Source organism: Narcine bancroftii, chromosome 3 (genome assembly GCF_036971445.1).
Source record: "Narcine bancroftii isolate sNarBan1 chromosome 3, sNarBan1.hap1, whole genome shotgun sequence".
In the NCBI taxonomy this organism is placed as follows: domain Eukaryota; kingdom Metazoa; phylum Chordata; class Chondrichthyes; order Torpediniformes; family Narcinidae; genus Narcine; species Narcine bancroftii.
In genome coordinates, this window is record NC_091471.1 from 262,494,481 (window position 1) to 262,512,332 (window position 17,852).

The 17,852-nt window shown below is 45.6% G+C and overlaps 1 protein-coding gene across 1 annotated transcript in view; it reads right to left on the minus strand.

The window, feature by feature from the left end:
* The window catches only part of yjefn3 (YjeF N-terminal domain containing 3), a 100,211-nt gene that overhangs the window by 4,346 nt on the left and 78,013 nt on the right, over positions 1-17,852 (minus strand). Inside the window, exons 3-4 of the mRNA XM_069927914.1 lie at positions 6,533-6,643; positions 1,832-1,945 (exon numbers count right to left, since the gene is read on the minus strand). Of these exons, the coding sequence (XP_069784015.1) occupies positions 1,832-1,945; positions 6,533-6,643 (225 nt within the window). The remainder of the gene's footprint in view (positions 1-1,831; positions 1,946-6,532; positions 6,644-17,852) is intronic.

Sequence of the window (17,852 nt, forward strand, 5' to 3'; positions counted from 1 at the left end):
AGTCACGTAATTCGGTGTTTTGCGTAATTTGTCATTCGGTGTTATTGTCATGCACAAGTCACGTAATTCGGTGTTATTGTGTAATTCGTAATTCGGAGTTATTGTCATGCACAAGTCACGTAATTTGGTGTTTTGCGTAATTCATCATTCGGTATTATTGTCATGCACAAGTCACGTAATTCGGTGTTTTGCGTAATTTGTCATTCGGTGTTATTGTCATGCACAAGTCACGTAATTCGGTGTTTTGCGTAATTCGTAATTCAGTGTTATTGTCATGCACAAGTCACGTAATTCGGTGTTTTGCGTAATTCGTAATTCGGTGTTATTGTCATGCACAAGTCACGTAATTTGGTGTTTTGCGTAATTCATCATTCGGTATTATTGTCATGCACAAGTCACGTAATTCGGTGTTTTGCGTAATTTGTCATTCGGTGTTATTGTCATGCACAAGTCACGTAATTCGGTGTTATTGTGTAATTCGTAATTCGGAGTTATTGTCATGCACAAGTCACGTAATTTGGTGTTTTGCGTAATTCATCATTCGGTATTATTGTCATGCACAAGTCACGTAATTCGGTGTTTTGCGTAATTCGTCATTCGGTGTTATTGTCATGCACAAGTCACGTAATTCGGTGTTTTGCGTAATTTGTAATTCCGTGTTATCGTCATGCACAAGTCACGTAATTCTGTGTTTTGTGTAATTCGTAATTCAGTGTTATTGTCATGCACAAGACACGTAATTCGGTGTTTTGTGGCAAGTCAAAGTACAAGCATTCATAATAAAACATCAATATAAAAAAAAGTGAACACAAAAAGTAAGGCAGTATATTTTATTAATTGATTATTCAGGAATCTGATGGCAGCGGGTAAGAAGCTGTCCTTGTACCGCTGAGTGGACATTTTTAGGTTCCTGTACTTTTTTTCCTGATTGTAGCAGTGAAGAAGGTATGACCTGGGGAGTGGGTCCTTGTGGATAGAGGCTCCTTTTATAAGCACTTCATGTGGATGTCCTCGATGGAGTGGAGTCTGGTGCCTATGATGTTGCAGGCCAAGTTAACAACCCTCTGGAGTCTATTCTTGTCCTGAAATTTGGCACCTCCATACCAGGCAGTGATGCAACCAGCCAAATGCTCCACAGTCCACCTGTAACTTACCAAATCTCCTCAAGCACCTCATGAATAAGGCCTGCCTTCTTCGTGGTTGCATCAACATGGAGACTTCAGGACAGATCCTTGGAGATATTGACACCCAGGAATTTGAAGTTCTTGATCCTCTCAACTACTTAGCCCTCGATGAGGACTGGATCATATTTCCCTGACTCCCTTCTGAAGTCCACAATCATCTCCCTGGTTTTGTTAATGTTGAGCGCAAGATTGTTGTTGTGACACCATATTCTGATGAATCTACGCTATTCTCTCTCCAGGCTCAGGCATTTATTACCCAGATCTGGTACAATTTGGGCTGCGATGTTAAAAATGGTGTGGAACATTATTGAGCATTATTGAGTTCACCACTCAGATTGTGTTGTCCCTTTGATTATTTTCTGTACCTCTAAGATATACCACTTAATATCGACTAAGCATAGTCGGAGGATAAATGGATATGTGCCCATTTATGGGTATATAATGAAAACAAAACAGATGCAAATTTTAGGCCAAAATGGTGAACAAAACCATAAGAACAGAAGAAAACAATAGCAGGAGTGGGTCACTCCACCCTCAGGCCAGTCCCACCACACAATGGACAAACTGCCCATCTCATCCATCTAGCTGAGCTGCCCAGCCATGCTGTAAAAGCTACTTGAGGAAGCTATAGCCTCCAAATTTATCACCTCAGTCGGAATGTAGGAGAGAAATGGAATATCCAGCTTCTCGCACTGAACCGTGAAGTCCAAGAAGAGGGATCTGCAGGAACGCTTGGGATAATAGATGGTCGGTTCATATCCCTGTCAGGAAAACAAAGCGTGAATCATCAATGTTTCATTTTTATGTCATCAAATATCCACCAGTCTCTATATTTAAAAATTGTCCAACCTACTGCACCCTCTCCTATCCATAGAGCCTTGACCATTTCTCCCCACACCTCCCTGCTAACTCTGTAACCCTCCCCATCCCTTCAAATACCTAATTCTCAGCTCTGCTTAAGATCAGTTCTACATGTCCCAAATTTTAATCACTCCACCACACTCGTGCCCTCAGCTACCTAGACTTGCCCTCTGGAGTTTCAACTTTATCTTCCTGTAAGATCCTCTTAAAACCTTCCTGATCCTGCTTCAGCTTACCTGCCTGAGGAAGTAGTTCCATGTCAAATTTTGTCCAAAGCTTCTGCATGCATGGCACATTCTCATTTGTCGTATTCCTTTTGACACAGCCCATTCAGCCTGTTGAATGGGTATGTTGCCTCTCAGAACAATATCATCAATCCCATTTCTCCACTTAACTCCTTGAAATATTTTCTTTCACCTGCCATGATTTCCTGCAATCCACCTTGAGATGTGGCAGGAAAATGGGGCATCAATGTTAAATTGGACCTTTGATTGTTTGAAAGCAATGACAAATACACCTGGATAAACAAGCTTTTAATCACTTTGCAAAGCGTGAGAACTCATTTACAACAAGAGGCATTGCCACAAGCTGCTTGTCTTTCTATTAAGAGAGCCTGCCTCATGGCTAACAACTCAGTTTTTGCCTTCTGATGCCTAGGTCTCTGGAACATTTGACAGATCACTCCATACAAATACATATTCCTTAGATTTCTCAAGGGATTCTTTAATCGGGGTCATGTCCCTTAACCAATGGTTAATAGTCTTTTACTAGCTTCCAAATAAGCTGATAACAAAAGAATGGAACGCCGACATCTTCTGCCTTCCGATTAGTATTTTAAAATTTACATTCTCACCTGTAAGAAAGCCATCTGGTCATATAGAGAACATTGACATTTCACTTTGGTAGTGCTCAAGGTTGGGGTTGAGCAGTGAGGCAGCAGAACTAACTGCGATAGCAGTTGGGATGTTAAAGTTCCCCAAGATCTCTCTTATGGCCACTTGTCTCTGCCATCGACATAACGAGGTGGATAGCCTCCTCTACCATTAACTTCAAGTCTTGCATTACTGTGGTTTGTATGTGAAGGGGAACTGGATAGAAATCTTTGGAGGGTAGTCCACTAGGTGCCGTGGAGGTTCATGCCCTGCAGTTTATCCGGTTCTGGGATACAAATCAGACCATGCCATAGGTATGTGCCTTTGTAGGCAACACTTGTTCTTCATGATCATCTGGACCTGCCTCAATAACCTAAAGATATTGACTCTGTTGATCCTGGAGTTTTTGTCTCTTTCATAGAATTAAGTGGCTGGGTGTAGACAAAGTGTTTAAGTCACCATGATAATTTGTTGTTAAAACACACACAAATGCTGGAGGGACTCAGTCAGTCTCGCAGCATCAATAGGAGGTAAAGATATATTACTGACGTTTAGGGCCCAAGGCCTTCTAGGTTGTTTTTGTGAGCTTGTGGGACCAGTGATTATTTTTTTGTATGATTGAATCTTAATATTGCCACATTCCTAATATTAAAATTGTCTCACAGATGAGGCTACAGGACAACTACCAGTCTGCTGGGACAGTGGGTGAGTACCCCATCGATGCACTGATTTGGTGAGGGGTGGGTTGGGGTGGGGGAAGAGGACGACAACTTCCCTTTGAGGTATCCTTCGTGTGCAGAGAACAAGTTAATATGGATTTGTATCCATGCCAACCGCTGGGAGATTGTTTCCATCCCTGCTGGTGCAATCAGCAACATCAGGAACTGTGGCCTCTTTTCAGAAATAAGATGAAGGTGGAATTATCCAGTTTATTAGTTGTGTTTCTTCATGAGGAATGTTAAACAGTCTCAGGTGGGTTTCATAATCCGGAGTCTGTCCAGGGTCAACATCTGCTGTTCTGTATTAAGTATAGCTAGTGTCTCTGAACCCTTCTCAACACAGAGCTGATAGACATACAATAATTTATTTATAACTTCACCACAAGAAGTCTCCATATGAGAGCCATTGGTACAGAATTGTCACTGAATAATGTCAGATTTTTTTTAAAAAACAGGTGAGCAAACATTGAGAAAGATTTCAGATGTCTTTCAAAAGTCCTTCCTATCATGTAGACTGACAAATGTTAATCTTTAATTTTGGTGTGACAGGATACTGCGATGATGTTAAAAATACAAACTGCTTGGCATTTCTTTGGAATCATAGACACACAGGGCAAAATGAGCCCTACCATGTCCATGCTGAACTTTTCACTCAATCACACTCATCTCATTTAGCCTGGTTGTAATGGGAAGGTATTTTCTATTGAGGGATTAAGAACCCATTGGCTTGCTCAGGCAGAATAACTGGCTGTCTATAGGGGATATTGTCAGTTTAATATGCGTTAGGTGTGGTAACATGAGGCAATTAAGAAGCCCAGCATCAGTCTGGGGCCATTGAAATGGTGTGTATCCTGGTCGCCCAATGCTCAAGCTCTCTCTGTGCTTGCTATCACCAACCATGCCCCAAAGCTGCAACAGAAGCACATGCTTTTAATTCAAACCATCCGTTTAGTATCTACATTTCTATTTCCTGCCACTTGACCTAGAATCATTATCATCATCTCTGTTCTGTAGCTTTCTTAGTTTCTGCTTGCTTGAGCATTGTGGGTAGAAAGAGAGCAGGCTGGTTTGCTTGGCCCTGGGCTCAGTGGCCAGGCACCCCACTTTCCCATGGAAGGGACAGCATGCTCTCTGTCCTCAGGGGTCCCAGTGCTGCACTTTAGATGAGGGGTTCATCTACTTTCACATCCGCCTAGGGGAAACCAGTGTTCAAACCCACCTGAAACGTTCACAGGCAGTGAACTGTGATGCCTTTCAGGGCACTTATATTTGTAGCCAAAGCGACAAATTCCAAGGAGCAGCCCATGACGTAACCTTCCTCTGAACTCGAGTGGAGGCGGTGCATCAGGAATGCTTCCATAACTTTGGGTTCAGTCTGCGTCAGCTGTAGCTCAGTGAGATTCGAAGTTTGCGGTCTCAAGATCTGCGTAGTGTGGACTGACACTCCCGCACTGAGTGCTCCACCACCTGCATGCTGATCCTTGTGTGAGAAGTTAAAATGAGGTGCCTTGGGAGATGTAAACAATCCCATGACATTGATCGAAGAGGAGCAGGAGAAGTTTCTGCAATGACTCTACTGATGCCGATCCCACAACATCAGTAAAGAACAGATGATCAACTGTATATACTCATGTTATTATCAAAACCATGTAGTAGCTGGACCCCCTTTTTTTGGCCCAAAAATCAGGTGTTTTTGTATGACCTGTGTAAAAGTCAATCCACTATTTTTGGCCACGACCGCCTGCCCATCCGAGCTCCTGACACCACGACAGAGGGCCCTCGCCCCTCCCACATGGTCACAGGAACTCCCGTCACCCCTGGTCATCTGCCCATCCGACCTCCCAACTGCAGATCTTCACCCCGCCTACCCACCTACTGGAGCTCCCAATGCCCCAGCAGTGGATCCTCACCCCAGCTGCCTGCCCGTTCCAAACTCCCAAAGCCTCAGCCACCTGCCCAACCGAGCTCCTAATGCCACGACTGTGGACCTACCACTCTGACCGATTAATTGAGTATATTACAGGAGATATTATTGCATGGCTAATTGTGGGAACTTGCTATGTTCAAATAAGAGGTATCTAAATCTTGAGGGGCACGGATGAGCTGAATAGTCACAGTCCTTTTCTCAGGAGAAGAGAGTCTAAAACTAGAGGACATAGGTTTAAGGTGAGAGGGGAAAGATTTTAAAGGCACATGAGGGGCAATGTTTCCACACAGAGGATGGCGGGGTTGAGTACAATTAAATGTTTAAAAGACAGTTGGACAGGCACATGGATAGGAAGGGGATGGCTAGATATAGGCAATGGGCAGGCAAATAGCACAAGCTCAGATGAGCAACTTGGTTCGCGTACAAGTTGGGCTTGTATAGTTCTGTGACCAGAAAGCCACATTTTCTTCCATACGTTGGTATTGGTAGTTTATCGAGTGAAATGTTCTGAGAAAAAGATTTTGAACCTGAAGTGTCTTCTCAGGAAGAGTTCAAATTATTTCAAAATGTGTTCTATTTTCATATTGATCTCAACCCCTCAGAAATTTAGAGGGGTGGGAAGTGATGACCAAACCAGCTCAACACAACAATGGTGGAGAATATACCCTTCTTTATCCTTTGCACCCTCCTTTCTCTCCATCATCCATCCTGCTCCTATTCCATCAGATCTCTGACCCCACTCCAAGCTCCATCGCCTACTCTGCCCCACTCCTATCATCCTACTTCTTATTTCCCTCCTTCTCCCATCCTGTTCATCATTTCTCCAGTGCAGTTCTACTCCTCCACCCATCCTGGTTCCCACCTCCCCAGTGCCCAATCTGCTTCCTTACCATTTCCACTTTCCCTCCATCCCCATTTAGTTCCCTCTTAACTTGTTCCCCATTCCCCTACTCCCAGCCTGGTACTTACAAACGTGCGGAGGTGCCTGGCACATACCAGGCCGATGGCCCCATTCTGCTCCTGGCCACAGATCACAAGCATTGTCGGCTGCTTCCTATGGAGCGACCCCAGTGGATATGCCTGAGTGGGGAAAGAGATGGAATATCAGTGGATTCTAAATCATAACATCAGCAATAATGTCCTCATTGGAATCTCTACTGGAGGTCTCAACACCTGAAGAGGCTTGAATTGCTATGATACCTTTCTCAATCTCAGGAATTTCTCCACCCACCATCCCCCAGAAAAAAAACCTCACAGCCAATGAAGACCTCTAAACTGTAGCCAGTCACTAATGTAGTTTAGGAACTGTGGCAGCCATTTTATGCACATAATCGGTTTTGGTGGTGAAGGTTGAGCACTCAGCATTGGCTCCCTCTGAGCCCTGGTCTGTCTGGTCATTAGAAGAGGTCCACGGTGCCATATTGAAGAGCCTGCCTGTGGTAGAATTTCTCCAGTACACTCAGTGACCTTAGCTTTGCAATGCAGTCACATGAAAACACTTGGTTGAGTTCCAGGAGGACTGGACACCATCAGAATGAGAGCAAGAACAAACGGAGGTAAGGTAACTCTGGGCAGGAATATTTCCTAAAGTAGGGAGAAGAATGTCTTCCAAATCATACCTGAAACTGTCAACTTACAAAGAAATCTCGCAGTTTAAAGCAAGTGGTAATATTTTTTTACCTTTTTAAATATGTAAAACTTTAAGACAGTTCATGAAGAAGTATTTACCATTTATAGTTGAGTGACTGGAGGGAAATACAGAACAGGTGCACAGGAATAGGATCTATCTATCAAGCTTCAGAGTGGAGGGCTGACAGATTCTCTCCTCTCCAAGCAACCAGAGTCCCAGCTGTTCTGATGTCCAAGTTGTCAAACTTCACTGACAATGACAGAATATTTGGCTCTTAACAACTCTAAACCTACCTACTTCTGCCATAGAAGATACAAGAACAAATCTAGGTTGAAGACAGGATTCTTGGATCTTAGTGGAAATACAGGAAAGAACAGCTGAGCAATGAAATCATGAATGCTGACTGAATGGACAAAAATGTTCAAAGCATGAAGATAGGGAAAGGATTGCCTGGTAGTTGAGCTGTTGAGATTAGAAGCAGAGGCCATCCAACATGATCATCTCCACTTTCCCACCAGATGCCCATTTCCCTTCATGCCCAATATCTGAGTTTGCAGTGGAGATTTCCAGAAATTCACATTCTGAGTGAAGATTCTACTGTTTAAGGGCTGTCTTCAGATTAAAACCCCATGATTTGCAATATACACCCCAAATAAGGGGATTTTAACATTTATCCACATTGACCACCGCCAGTGGGCTGATATCGCCTCCAACCGTGCATCTTGGCACCTCACAGTTCGGCGGGCAGCAACCTCCTTTGAAGAAGACCACAGAGCCCACCTCACTGACAAAAGACAAAGGAGGAAAAACCCAACACCCAACCCCAACCAACCAATTTTCCCTTGCAACCGCTGCAACCGTGCCTGCCTGTCCCGCATCAGATTTGTCAGTCACCAACGAGCCTGCAGCAGACGTGGACAAACCCCTCCATAAATCTTCGTCCGCGAAGCCAAACCAAAGAAGAAGAAAGAAGAACTGATATGTATGTATGCATTTATTTATTTTTAAATTTATATGTACAGTATGGTAACAGGCCCTTTCAGTCTACAAGCCCGTGTTGCCCAATTACACCCAATTGACCTACAACCCCCAGTACCTAGTTGAGGGGTGGAAGGAAACCAAAGCACCCGGAGGAAACCCACACAGACACGGGGAGAACGCACAAATTCCTTACAGAGAGCGCCAGATTCAAACCCCGATCCTGGTCACTGGTGCTGCCACAGCATTGTGCTAACCGTGCCGCCTGTAATATCTCATCACATTTTTCTTAATTCCAACTGGGAGTGTTTGCCTTGCCTGTTCATTCTTTCCTGATGCAATTGCATTGTCTCTATGACAGTCATATTCCTGTTCAGGTAGCAACTCTTTCCCAAATTTTTCCCTGTGTTAGGGGGGGGGGGGGGGGTGGATGGCTGATGTCTGAGTGCAGACCCTCTGGCGTTGGTGCTGTAGTCATCATTCTCCATCGCCAATATTTCCACAGCTTATCAACGGACATGGACTTAAAACACCTTTTTATTCAGGAGCCTACCTGCTCTTTGCTCATATCTTGAAAAAGTCAGGTTACCCTTGACTTTCTACAGATGCTGCGTGACCTGCAGTTCTTTCCATGTACAATAGTTGGCTGAGGAATGTCATGCCTTCCTGCCACTACACATTCTGAGTTGAAGTCATGAGGTATCCCGTAGTCAGAGTTGATTTTTCTCTACCCCAGGCTTAACTTCCTCACTAAAATATGGACTTGCGACTAAGGTCTAAATTGGGATGGCAGAGCCACTAAATATTAAAGCTTTAAAGAAAAGGTTCATACTAGTGGGAGGTCTAAGTTTAATGCCCATAAAGTCTGGTGAATGAATTCCAAGGGCAGACTTCAGAGAACTAAAAGCTCATTATTCTCGCTGTATGCTTCCTAAATTTATATCATGAAGGTCACTGTAAGGCAACAACAAAACAATTAAGAGGAAAAAATATAATTTAGAGCCACAGTTGTTAAATATATTCCCAGACAAATAAAATCTCCAGAAATTGATCAAAACTCTTGTTTCATCTGGATCTAGTTCCTCCTGCTTCGTCTTACCGTTGAACTGTTGGAAATGTTTATCTGAGGACCATTTCCATTTTGCAGGCATTAACTGACACACAGGTTTACTATTATTTTGGGTTGCAATGGGATAAGGACTCCTTTCTGGGCAGGTCTTTACTTATGACAGTCACTGTGCTGTGCAATCTTAATAGGGTTGAGTGAGCAGTTGGGGTGTTCAAGAACCAAAAATCCCCTTTTAGAGAAGGAAAGGCATTAGCCTAATTAGAGGGAGCGATATGCACAATCTATTACCAATTGGACCAAGGGGAAGCAAAGAACTCAGATAAAACCACTGTTCTGTCCCATACTGTTTCTGAGGGAACATTGAATGCAGTTTTGTGTGTGTGTGTATGTGTGTACACACTGCATGTGGGTGGGCGGTGTTTGTTGGTACAGTTAGCATGTGTGCACCGTGAATTTTGGGGAATATGGATTCCTCTATCGGCATCACCTACGGCTCCTAGAACGGTTCCATCAGCGCTGTCTCTGCTCCATCCTCAACATTCATTGGAATGACTTCATCACCAACATCGAAGTACTCGAGCTGGCAGAGTCTGCAAGCATCGAATCCACGCTGCTAAAGACCCAACTGCGCTGGGTGGGTCACGTCTCCAGAATGGAGGACCATCGCCTTCCCAAGATCGTGTTCTATGGCGAGCTCTCCACTGGCCACCGAGACAGAGGTGCACCAAAGAAGAGGTACAAGGACTGCTTAAAGAAATCTCTTGGTGCCTGCCACATTGACCACCACTAGTGGGCTGATATCGCCTCCAACCGTACATCTTGGCGCCTCACAGTCCGGCGGGCTGCAATCTCCTTTGAAGAAGACCGCAGAGCCCACCTCACTGACAAAAGGCAAAGGAGGAAAAACCCAACACCCCACCCCAACCCACCAATTTTCCCTTGCAACCGTGCCTGCCTGTCCCGCATCGGACTTGTCAGTCACCAACAAGCCTGCAGCAGACGTGGACATACCCCTCCATAAATCTTTGTCTGCGAAGCCAAGCCAAAGAGAAGAAGAGAGGGATTGTGGGATATACTCAAAGTAGTGGGTGCACAGTGGGTTGAAAGTATATAGAATCCAGTTGGGTACAGATACAGTAGATGTGCAGAGTGTGGGTCTGTGCATAGAATGAGGAGGGATGGTCAGAGGGTGTAGGAGGGTCAATTTCTGGTTGAAATTTCACAATATCTCAGTAAAATCTCAACAAGAACTCCTTTCTGCTCTTCATCTCCCTGTAATAAAGAGCAATGGGATGCCTAAAATCCGAGCCTCCCCTACATCTTTACTTAAAACATACAAACTTAAGGAATAAGAACAGGAGTCAGCCATTTGGCTGCGATTCAATAGGATCATGGCTAGTCTGGCCATGGACTCTGCTCCACCGACCTGCCTTTTCTACAGACCCTTTTATTTTAACTGCACCTATATCTGAAATATATTTAATGAGGTATCCTCTGCTGCTTCCTTGGGCAAAGATTTCCAGATTCACCACCTCCTCACATCCGGCCTAAATCTATTCTTCCGAATCTTGAGGCTATGTCCCCTATTTTTGGTCTTTCTGAAGGCCGTGCAGCATTGGGTCACTGGATTATTTCTGTGGATGAGGAATTGTTCAAAGAGAGAGAGAGAGAGAGAGAGAGAGAGAGAGAGACTGAATCGAAATGGCCGTGATGCACTGTGGTGTTGGAGAATGAGACTGATATCCCTTTTTCATTATTTTCGAATAAGAAATTTGTGGGTTTTTGTAATGCTTATGTGCAAGGGGGAGGCGGCGGCCCCGGCCTCGGTCGAGTGAGGCAGGCGGAGGCCCCGATCCGGGCAGAGAGTGGGAGGCGGCGGCCCCAGTCCGGGCACAGGGAGAGCAGCGGCGGCCCCGGCCCCGGTCCGGGCTGAGGGTAGGCGGCGGCGGCCCCAATCCGGGCAGGAGCAAGGGGGAGGCGGCGGCCCCGGCATCGGTTGAGTGAGGCAGGCGGAGGCCCCGATCCGGGCAGAGAGTTGGAGGCGGCGGCCCCAGTCAAGGCACAGGGAGAGCAGCGGCGGCCTCGGCCACGGTCCGGGCAGTATGGACCGACCTAAGAGGGGAGGCAGGCCCCTCCAGCCCGGGTAAGAAACCTGCATAGGAGAAGGCCACTCCAATATAAAACCTACGACCCAAGGACCTCGCTGCCACGTCCCAGCTTGCTTGGCCATGGCACACGAACCATGGGTGTAAAGGGTGGGGCCAGTACTGCGCGCACTGCACTCCACCTAAAAGCTCCTTTGCGCAGACCCGAGGACAGGTCCACGTCCTCCCCCTCCACGTCCTCCCCCTCAAAAGATGCTCACAAACTCAAGCTAGCATGCTGGAACATCAGAACCATGCTAGACAAGGCTGACAGCCACCGACCTGAACGTCGGTCTGCCCTCATTGCACATGAACTCCTCAGACTTGACATCGACATAGCCACTCTCAGTGAAGTCTGCCTGGCAGATGTAGGCAGCCTCCAAGAACGCGGCGCGGGCTACACACTCTACTGGTCTGGCAAGCCTTCGGATAAACGACGCCTATCTGGTGTAGGCTTCATGGTCAAGAACTCCATTGCCTCCAAACTCGAAAACCTCCCGACAGGCCAATCGGACCGAATCATGTCCATGCGACTCCCCCTTCAAAACAAGCGTTGCATCACCCTCATCAGTGTCTATGCTCCAACCCTCCAGGAGGAACCAGCAGAAAAGGACAAGTTCTACACTGACCTGCGCAACCTCATCCAACGCACCCCTACAGCCGACAAGGTTGTCATCCTTGGCGACTTCAACGCTCGCGTCGGCAAAGACTCAGAAACCTGGCCAGGAATCCTGGGCAACCATGGCGTCGGCAAGTGCAACGACAATGGGTGCCTCCTGTTGGAGCTCTGCGCAGAACAGCGGCTTGTCATTACAAACACCCTTTTTCAGCAGAGGGACAGCCTTAAGACTACCTGGATGCATCCCCGATCCAAACACTGGCACCTCCTGGACTACATCCTGGTGCGAGAAAGTGACAAACGAGATGTGCTCCACACCAGGGTCATGCCCAGCGCGGAATGCCACACTGACCACCGGCTGGTTCGCTGCAAGCTCAACCTTCACTTCAAGCCAAAGCCCAGGAACAGTAAAGCCCCCAGAAAGAGGTTCAATGTTGGAAACCTGCAGTTAGACGAAGTGAGAGGAAACTTCCAGGCAAACCTCAAAGCAAAGCTCGACGATGCAATCCGCCTCACGGGCCCGTCCCCCGAAACCCTCTGGGATCAGTTGAAGACTACCATACTGCAATCCACTGAAGAGGTAAAACAAGGACTGGTTCGACGAAAACAGCCAGGAAATCCAGGAGTTGCTGGCAAAGAAGCGAGCTGCCCACCAGGCTCACCTTACAAAGCCGTCCTGTCCAGAGAAGAAACAAGCCTTCTGTCGCGCATGCAGCCATCTTCAGCGCAAACTCCGGGAGATCCAAAATGAGTGGTGGACTAGCCTCGCCAAGCGAATCCAGCTCAGCGCGGACATTGGCGACTTCAGGGGTTTCTACGAGGCTCTAAAGGCTGTGTACGGCCCCTCACCCCAAGTCCAAAGCCCGCTGCGCAGCTCAGACGGCAAAGTCCTCCTCAGCGACAAGATCTCCATCCTCAACCGATGGTCAGAACACTTCCAATCTCTTTTCAGTGCCAACCGCTCATTCCAAGATTCCGCCCTGCTCCAGCTCCCTCAACAGCCCCTAAGGCTAGAGCTGGATGAGGTCCTCACCCAGGATGAGACATATAAGGCAATTGAACAACTGAAAAGTGGCAAAGCAGCAGGTATGGATGGAATCCCCCCAGAGGTCTGGAAGGCTGGCGGCAAAACTCTGCATGTCAAACTGCATCAGTTTTTCAAGCTTTGTTGGGACCAAGGAAAACTGCCTCAGGACCTTCGTGATCCCACCATCATCACCCTGTACAAAAACAAAGGCGAGAAATCAGACTGCTCAAACTACAGGGGAATCACGCTGCTCTCCATTGCAGGCAAAATCTTCGCTAGGATTCTCCTAAATAGAATAATACCTCGTGTCGCCGAGAATATTCTCCCAGAATCACAGTGCGGCTTTCGTGCAAACAGAGGAACTACTGACATGGTCTTTGCCCTCAGACAGCTCCAAGAAAAGTGCAGAGAACAAAACAAAGGACTCTACATCACCTTTGTTGACCTCACAAAAGCCTTTGACACCGTGAGCAGGAAAGGGCTTTGGCAAATACTAGAGCGCATCGGATGCCCCCCAAAGTTCCTCAACATGATTATCCAACTGCACGAAAACCAACAAGGTCGGGTCAGATACAGCAATGAGCTCTCTGAACCCTTCTCCATTAACAATGGCGTGAAGCAAGGCTGTGTTCTCGCACCAACCCTCTTTTCAATCTTCTTCAGCATGATGCTGAACCAAGCCATGAAAGACCTCAACAATGAAGACGCTGTTTACATCCGGTACCGCACGGATGGCAGTCTCTTCAATCTGAGGCGCCTGCAAGCTCACACCAAGACACAAGAGAAACTTGTCCGTGAACTACTCTTTGCAGACGATGCCGCTTTAGTTGCCCATTCAGAGCCAGCTCTTCAGCGCTTGACGTCCTGTTTTGCAGAAAATGCCAAAATGTTTGGCCTGGAAGTCAGCCTGAAGAAAACTGAGGTCCTCCATCAGCCAGCTCCCCACCATGAGACCAGCCCCTCCACATCTCCATCGGGCACACAAAACTCAAAACGGTCAACCAGTTTACCTATCTCGGCTGCACCATTTCATCATATGCAAGGATTGACAACGAGATAGACAACAGACTCGCTAAGGCAAATAGCGCCTTTGGAAGACTACACAAAAGAGTCTGGAAAAACAACCAACTGAAAAACCTCACAAAGATAAGCGTATACAGAGCCGTTGTCATACCCACACTCCTGTTCAGCTCCGAATCATGGGTCCTCTACCGGCATCACCTACGGCTCCTAGAACGCTTCCACCAGCGTTGTCTCCGCTCCATCCTCAACATTCATTGGAGCGCTTTCACCCCTAACGTCGAAGTACTCGAGATAGCAGAGGTCGACAGCATCGAGTCCACGCTGCTGAAGATCCAGCTGCGCTGGGTGGGTCACGTCTCCAGAATGGAGGACCATCGCCTTCCCAAGATCGTGTTATATGGCGAGCTCTCCACTGGCCACCGTGACAGAGGTGCACCAAAGAAAAGGTACAAGGACTGCCTAAAGAAATCTCTTGGTGCCTGCCACATTGACCACCGCCAGTGGGCTGATATCGCCTCAAACCGTGCATCTTGGTGCCTCACAGTTTGGCGGGCAGCAACCTCCTTTGAAGAAGACCGCAGAGCCCACCTCACTGACAAAAGGCAAAGGAGGAAAAACCCAACACCCAACCCCAACCAACCAATTTTCCCCTGCAACCGCTGCAACCGTGTCTGCCTGTCCCGCATCGGACTTGTCAGCCACCAACGAGCCTGCAGCTGACGTGGACATTTACCCCCTCCATAAATCTTCGTCCGCGAAGCCAAGCCAAAGAATGTGAAATTAAGTAAAATTTTTAAAAAAGAGACTGATCTCCCAAGGACACACAGAATTCAGGGAGTTATCCTTGTGCTGGATGTAGAGTGGCCATTCCAAAGGAGGACATAGTCATAGGTTACCATATGGCAAAAACAACATGCAAACACATTATATAGATATGGTAGCCTTGTCCTTTGGAATAGCCATGCTAGAGATGCCAAGATGTTCTTTCCACAGGTTAGAGAGTAAAACCAAAGACACAAGAATTTCTCCTCTTTGATTGTTGTGAATCTTTGGAATCTCCACTCCAGGGGGTTATGGCTCATCGGTGGCTTGAACATACTTAAGGCTAAGGCGGATAGAATGTTGGACACTCAGAGGAAATGGGATTAAATGGGAACATTTTCAAGACAAAGAGGAGCCCAATTCATACCCCACCCTTTCTGTGAATTCTGTCTGTGGATCCTGTACACTAAAATCAAGGCCCAAAGCAAGCCTCTTCAATATTTATTTCATTTGTATAGTGTTCTTGCTGGCTCTGCTTCAGTCGGCCAGACTACACATTACCTAGGCTTCACATTGTGAGAAGTGAGTAAAACTGATATAAAAATATGAAGATGAGGAAACTAGTATAGATATATGTGTAATGAATAAAGCCAGTATGAATAGGATAAGGATAGATAATAGAATGTAGGAAGTAGAGTTAGTCTGAATAAGATAAGGGGTCTTCTAGCCTTAGTCAGAATTAGCAAGTTCTGCATATAAGAAGGTTGTAGCCCTGAGAGTCAGGAAGGTGTGAATTAGAACAAAGGCAGGTTTGTGAATAAGGACAATAACATGATGGGACACCGACAGGATACCTCATGGTCTTTCAAGTTTACAGAAACTGCATGTAGGCAGACAGAATTACCAAATGCCAAACCAATCCAGGAGGCAGAAGAATGTTAAGGGGGGGAAGGTACCTCTACACGGAAATGAACTGTATAAAAGTTGGGTGAGCCCCAGTATATGTGTGTATTCCCAGGGTAAGGGGAAGCACCAAACTTTGCATTGTTGTATAATAAATGTTCTTTGTTCTCAATTTTTGTCTCGAGCAAATTCTGTGAAGGTACTTCTGTTTCTCACAACATCATTAACGACATATTGCACAAAGGAGATTAACCTCCCATTGAATAGCCGCATTATTTCACCCTATTCCAGATATTCCTTTTATTCCACCCATTTGCCCACATTCTCAACTACCAGAAACAACCAGTTTTCTCTCTTTCTCAAACTGATGAAATATCTGTTAACCGCAGAAAAAATGCTGCTTGGCCTGCCTTGTGCTTCCAAAATTTTCTGTTTTTATTTCAGGTTATTAGCATCTGCAGTTATTTTTTAAAATTTCCACAGAACAGCTGAGGTCACATTGAATAGCAGAACAGAATTCAGGGGCCAATTCTGCAATTGATCCAATTTCTTACGAAACTCACTATTCCCACTGAATGATGTACAAATTCCATTTGGCTAACCTATTGTGTGACCGGTGGACCCAATGTACATCTGGCCTGCAGACAGGTATGAGAGAGCACATTGAACTGCCAATTCCTGTCCTCTGGGTATCTGGGTGCAAAAGGCTCCTCATAAAACTCAAAAGCATCACTGATGTAATTTACTTTATAGCCAAATTAATAAAATTGCACCTAATTTTATAGGAGGCAAATTAGAAATTTCTGCAAAAACAAGGAACTGCTCTCATTGGTTTTCTCTAAAAATATCAGATTTTACAAGGTAGAGGATTCATTTTTACAGGATTCATGAGAAAGAAGTTGAGTACATTGAGCTCTCCATAACTCTGGAAGTTTCCTAGTGGGTATCAGTCTTTGTGACCTTTTCAGCTTTAACTGTAGGAGGCGCTCTCTTACTTCTACTCCAGTGGTTTTCAAATATTTTCTTTCCACTCACATACCTATGCCATAGATGCTCAGTTATGTATCCTTGCCTTAGCTACACAAAGGACACTTTTTGACCTGCTGAACTTCTCCAGTGTTGTTTCCAATTTTGGTACCACTTCCTTGGTCTTTTATTCTATGTCTTGTCTAATATGGAAGGCCTCTCATTATCCCACTTTATCCAACTTTTTGGTATTTCATGCAGTAATCAGAGACAAACATTCTCTTGTTTTCCTCTGCTTCTCCCTACCACTCAATGTTCTGTCATTTATAGTATATTTCTCGATTAATCTAGAGAAGTCCGAGGTGCATTGCCATGCACTTTTCTAGATTGAATTTGATTTGTCATTTTCCCACCACACTGATTGCCTCTTCCTGCACTCTAAAGCTTTTCTCCTTGCTGTTGATCAAATAGCCAATTTTGATGCCAACTTTTTTGCAATTCACACAGCTCCAATGACCTAGGTTCAACACTGACACAGGTTATGTCTGTGTGGAGTTTGCATATCCTTCTGTTCCTGCGTGAGTTTCCACCTTGTAGGTGTGTGGGTTGGTAGGTTAATTGTTAATTCTTCCCAGTGTATAGGAAAGTGATAGCATCCAGGGGAGTTGATGGGAATGTTGTGAGAATAGGTCACAAAAAATTAGCAGGAAACTGGATTGTTGACTGAGCCAGTATTGGCGCTAGGGGACACATGGTCTTCCATGTCACAAGGAATTCAAGTAAGAAACTACAGTTGAGTTCATTCCCTTGAAAGAGAGAGTTATTTGAGGGGGTTCAGTATTTTGAGGTGTTTTGACAGATGATCTGTTTCCATGAGGGTCAGTCCCCAGAGACAACAATTTTGAATGGCCTCTTGTACTAAGAAAATCTAATGATTAACAGTGTATTTGCATAATATTGATATGTTGAGACATCCCTTGGTTTGTCTAAAATATTGAACAATCTCAGTGTGAAAGCAAGTGCAGCTGCTATATTAAGAAATTTCAACTTGCATGCCTATCAACAATAAATGGCCGACATCAATCAATGTGTTGAGAATGTAAATAATGACCTTTGAATAACACAGGATTTTAAAATATGCAGTTTTTTACTTAAATCGTTTCCACAT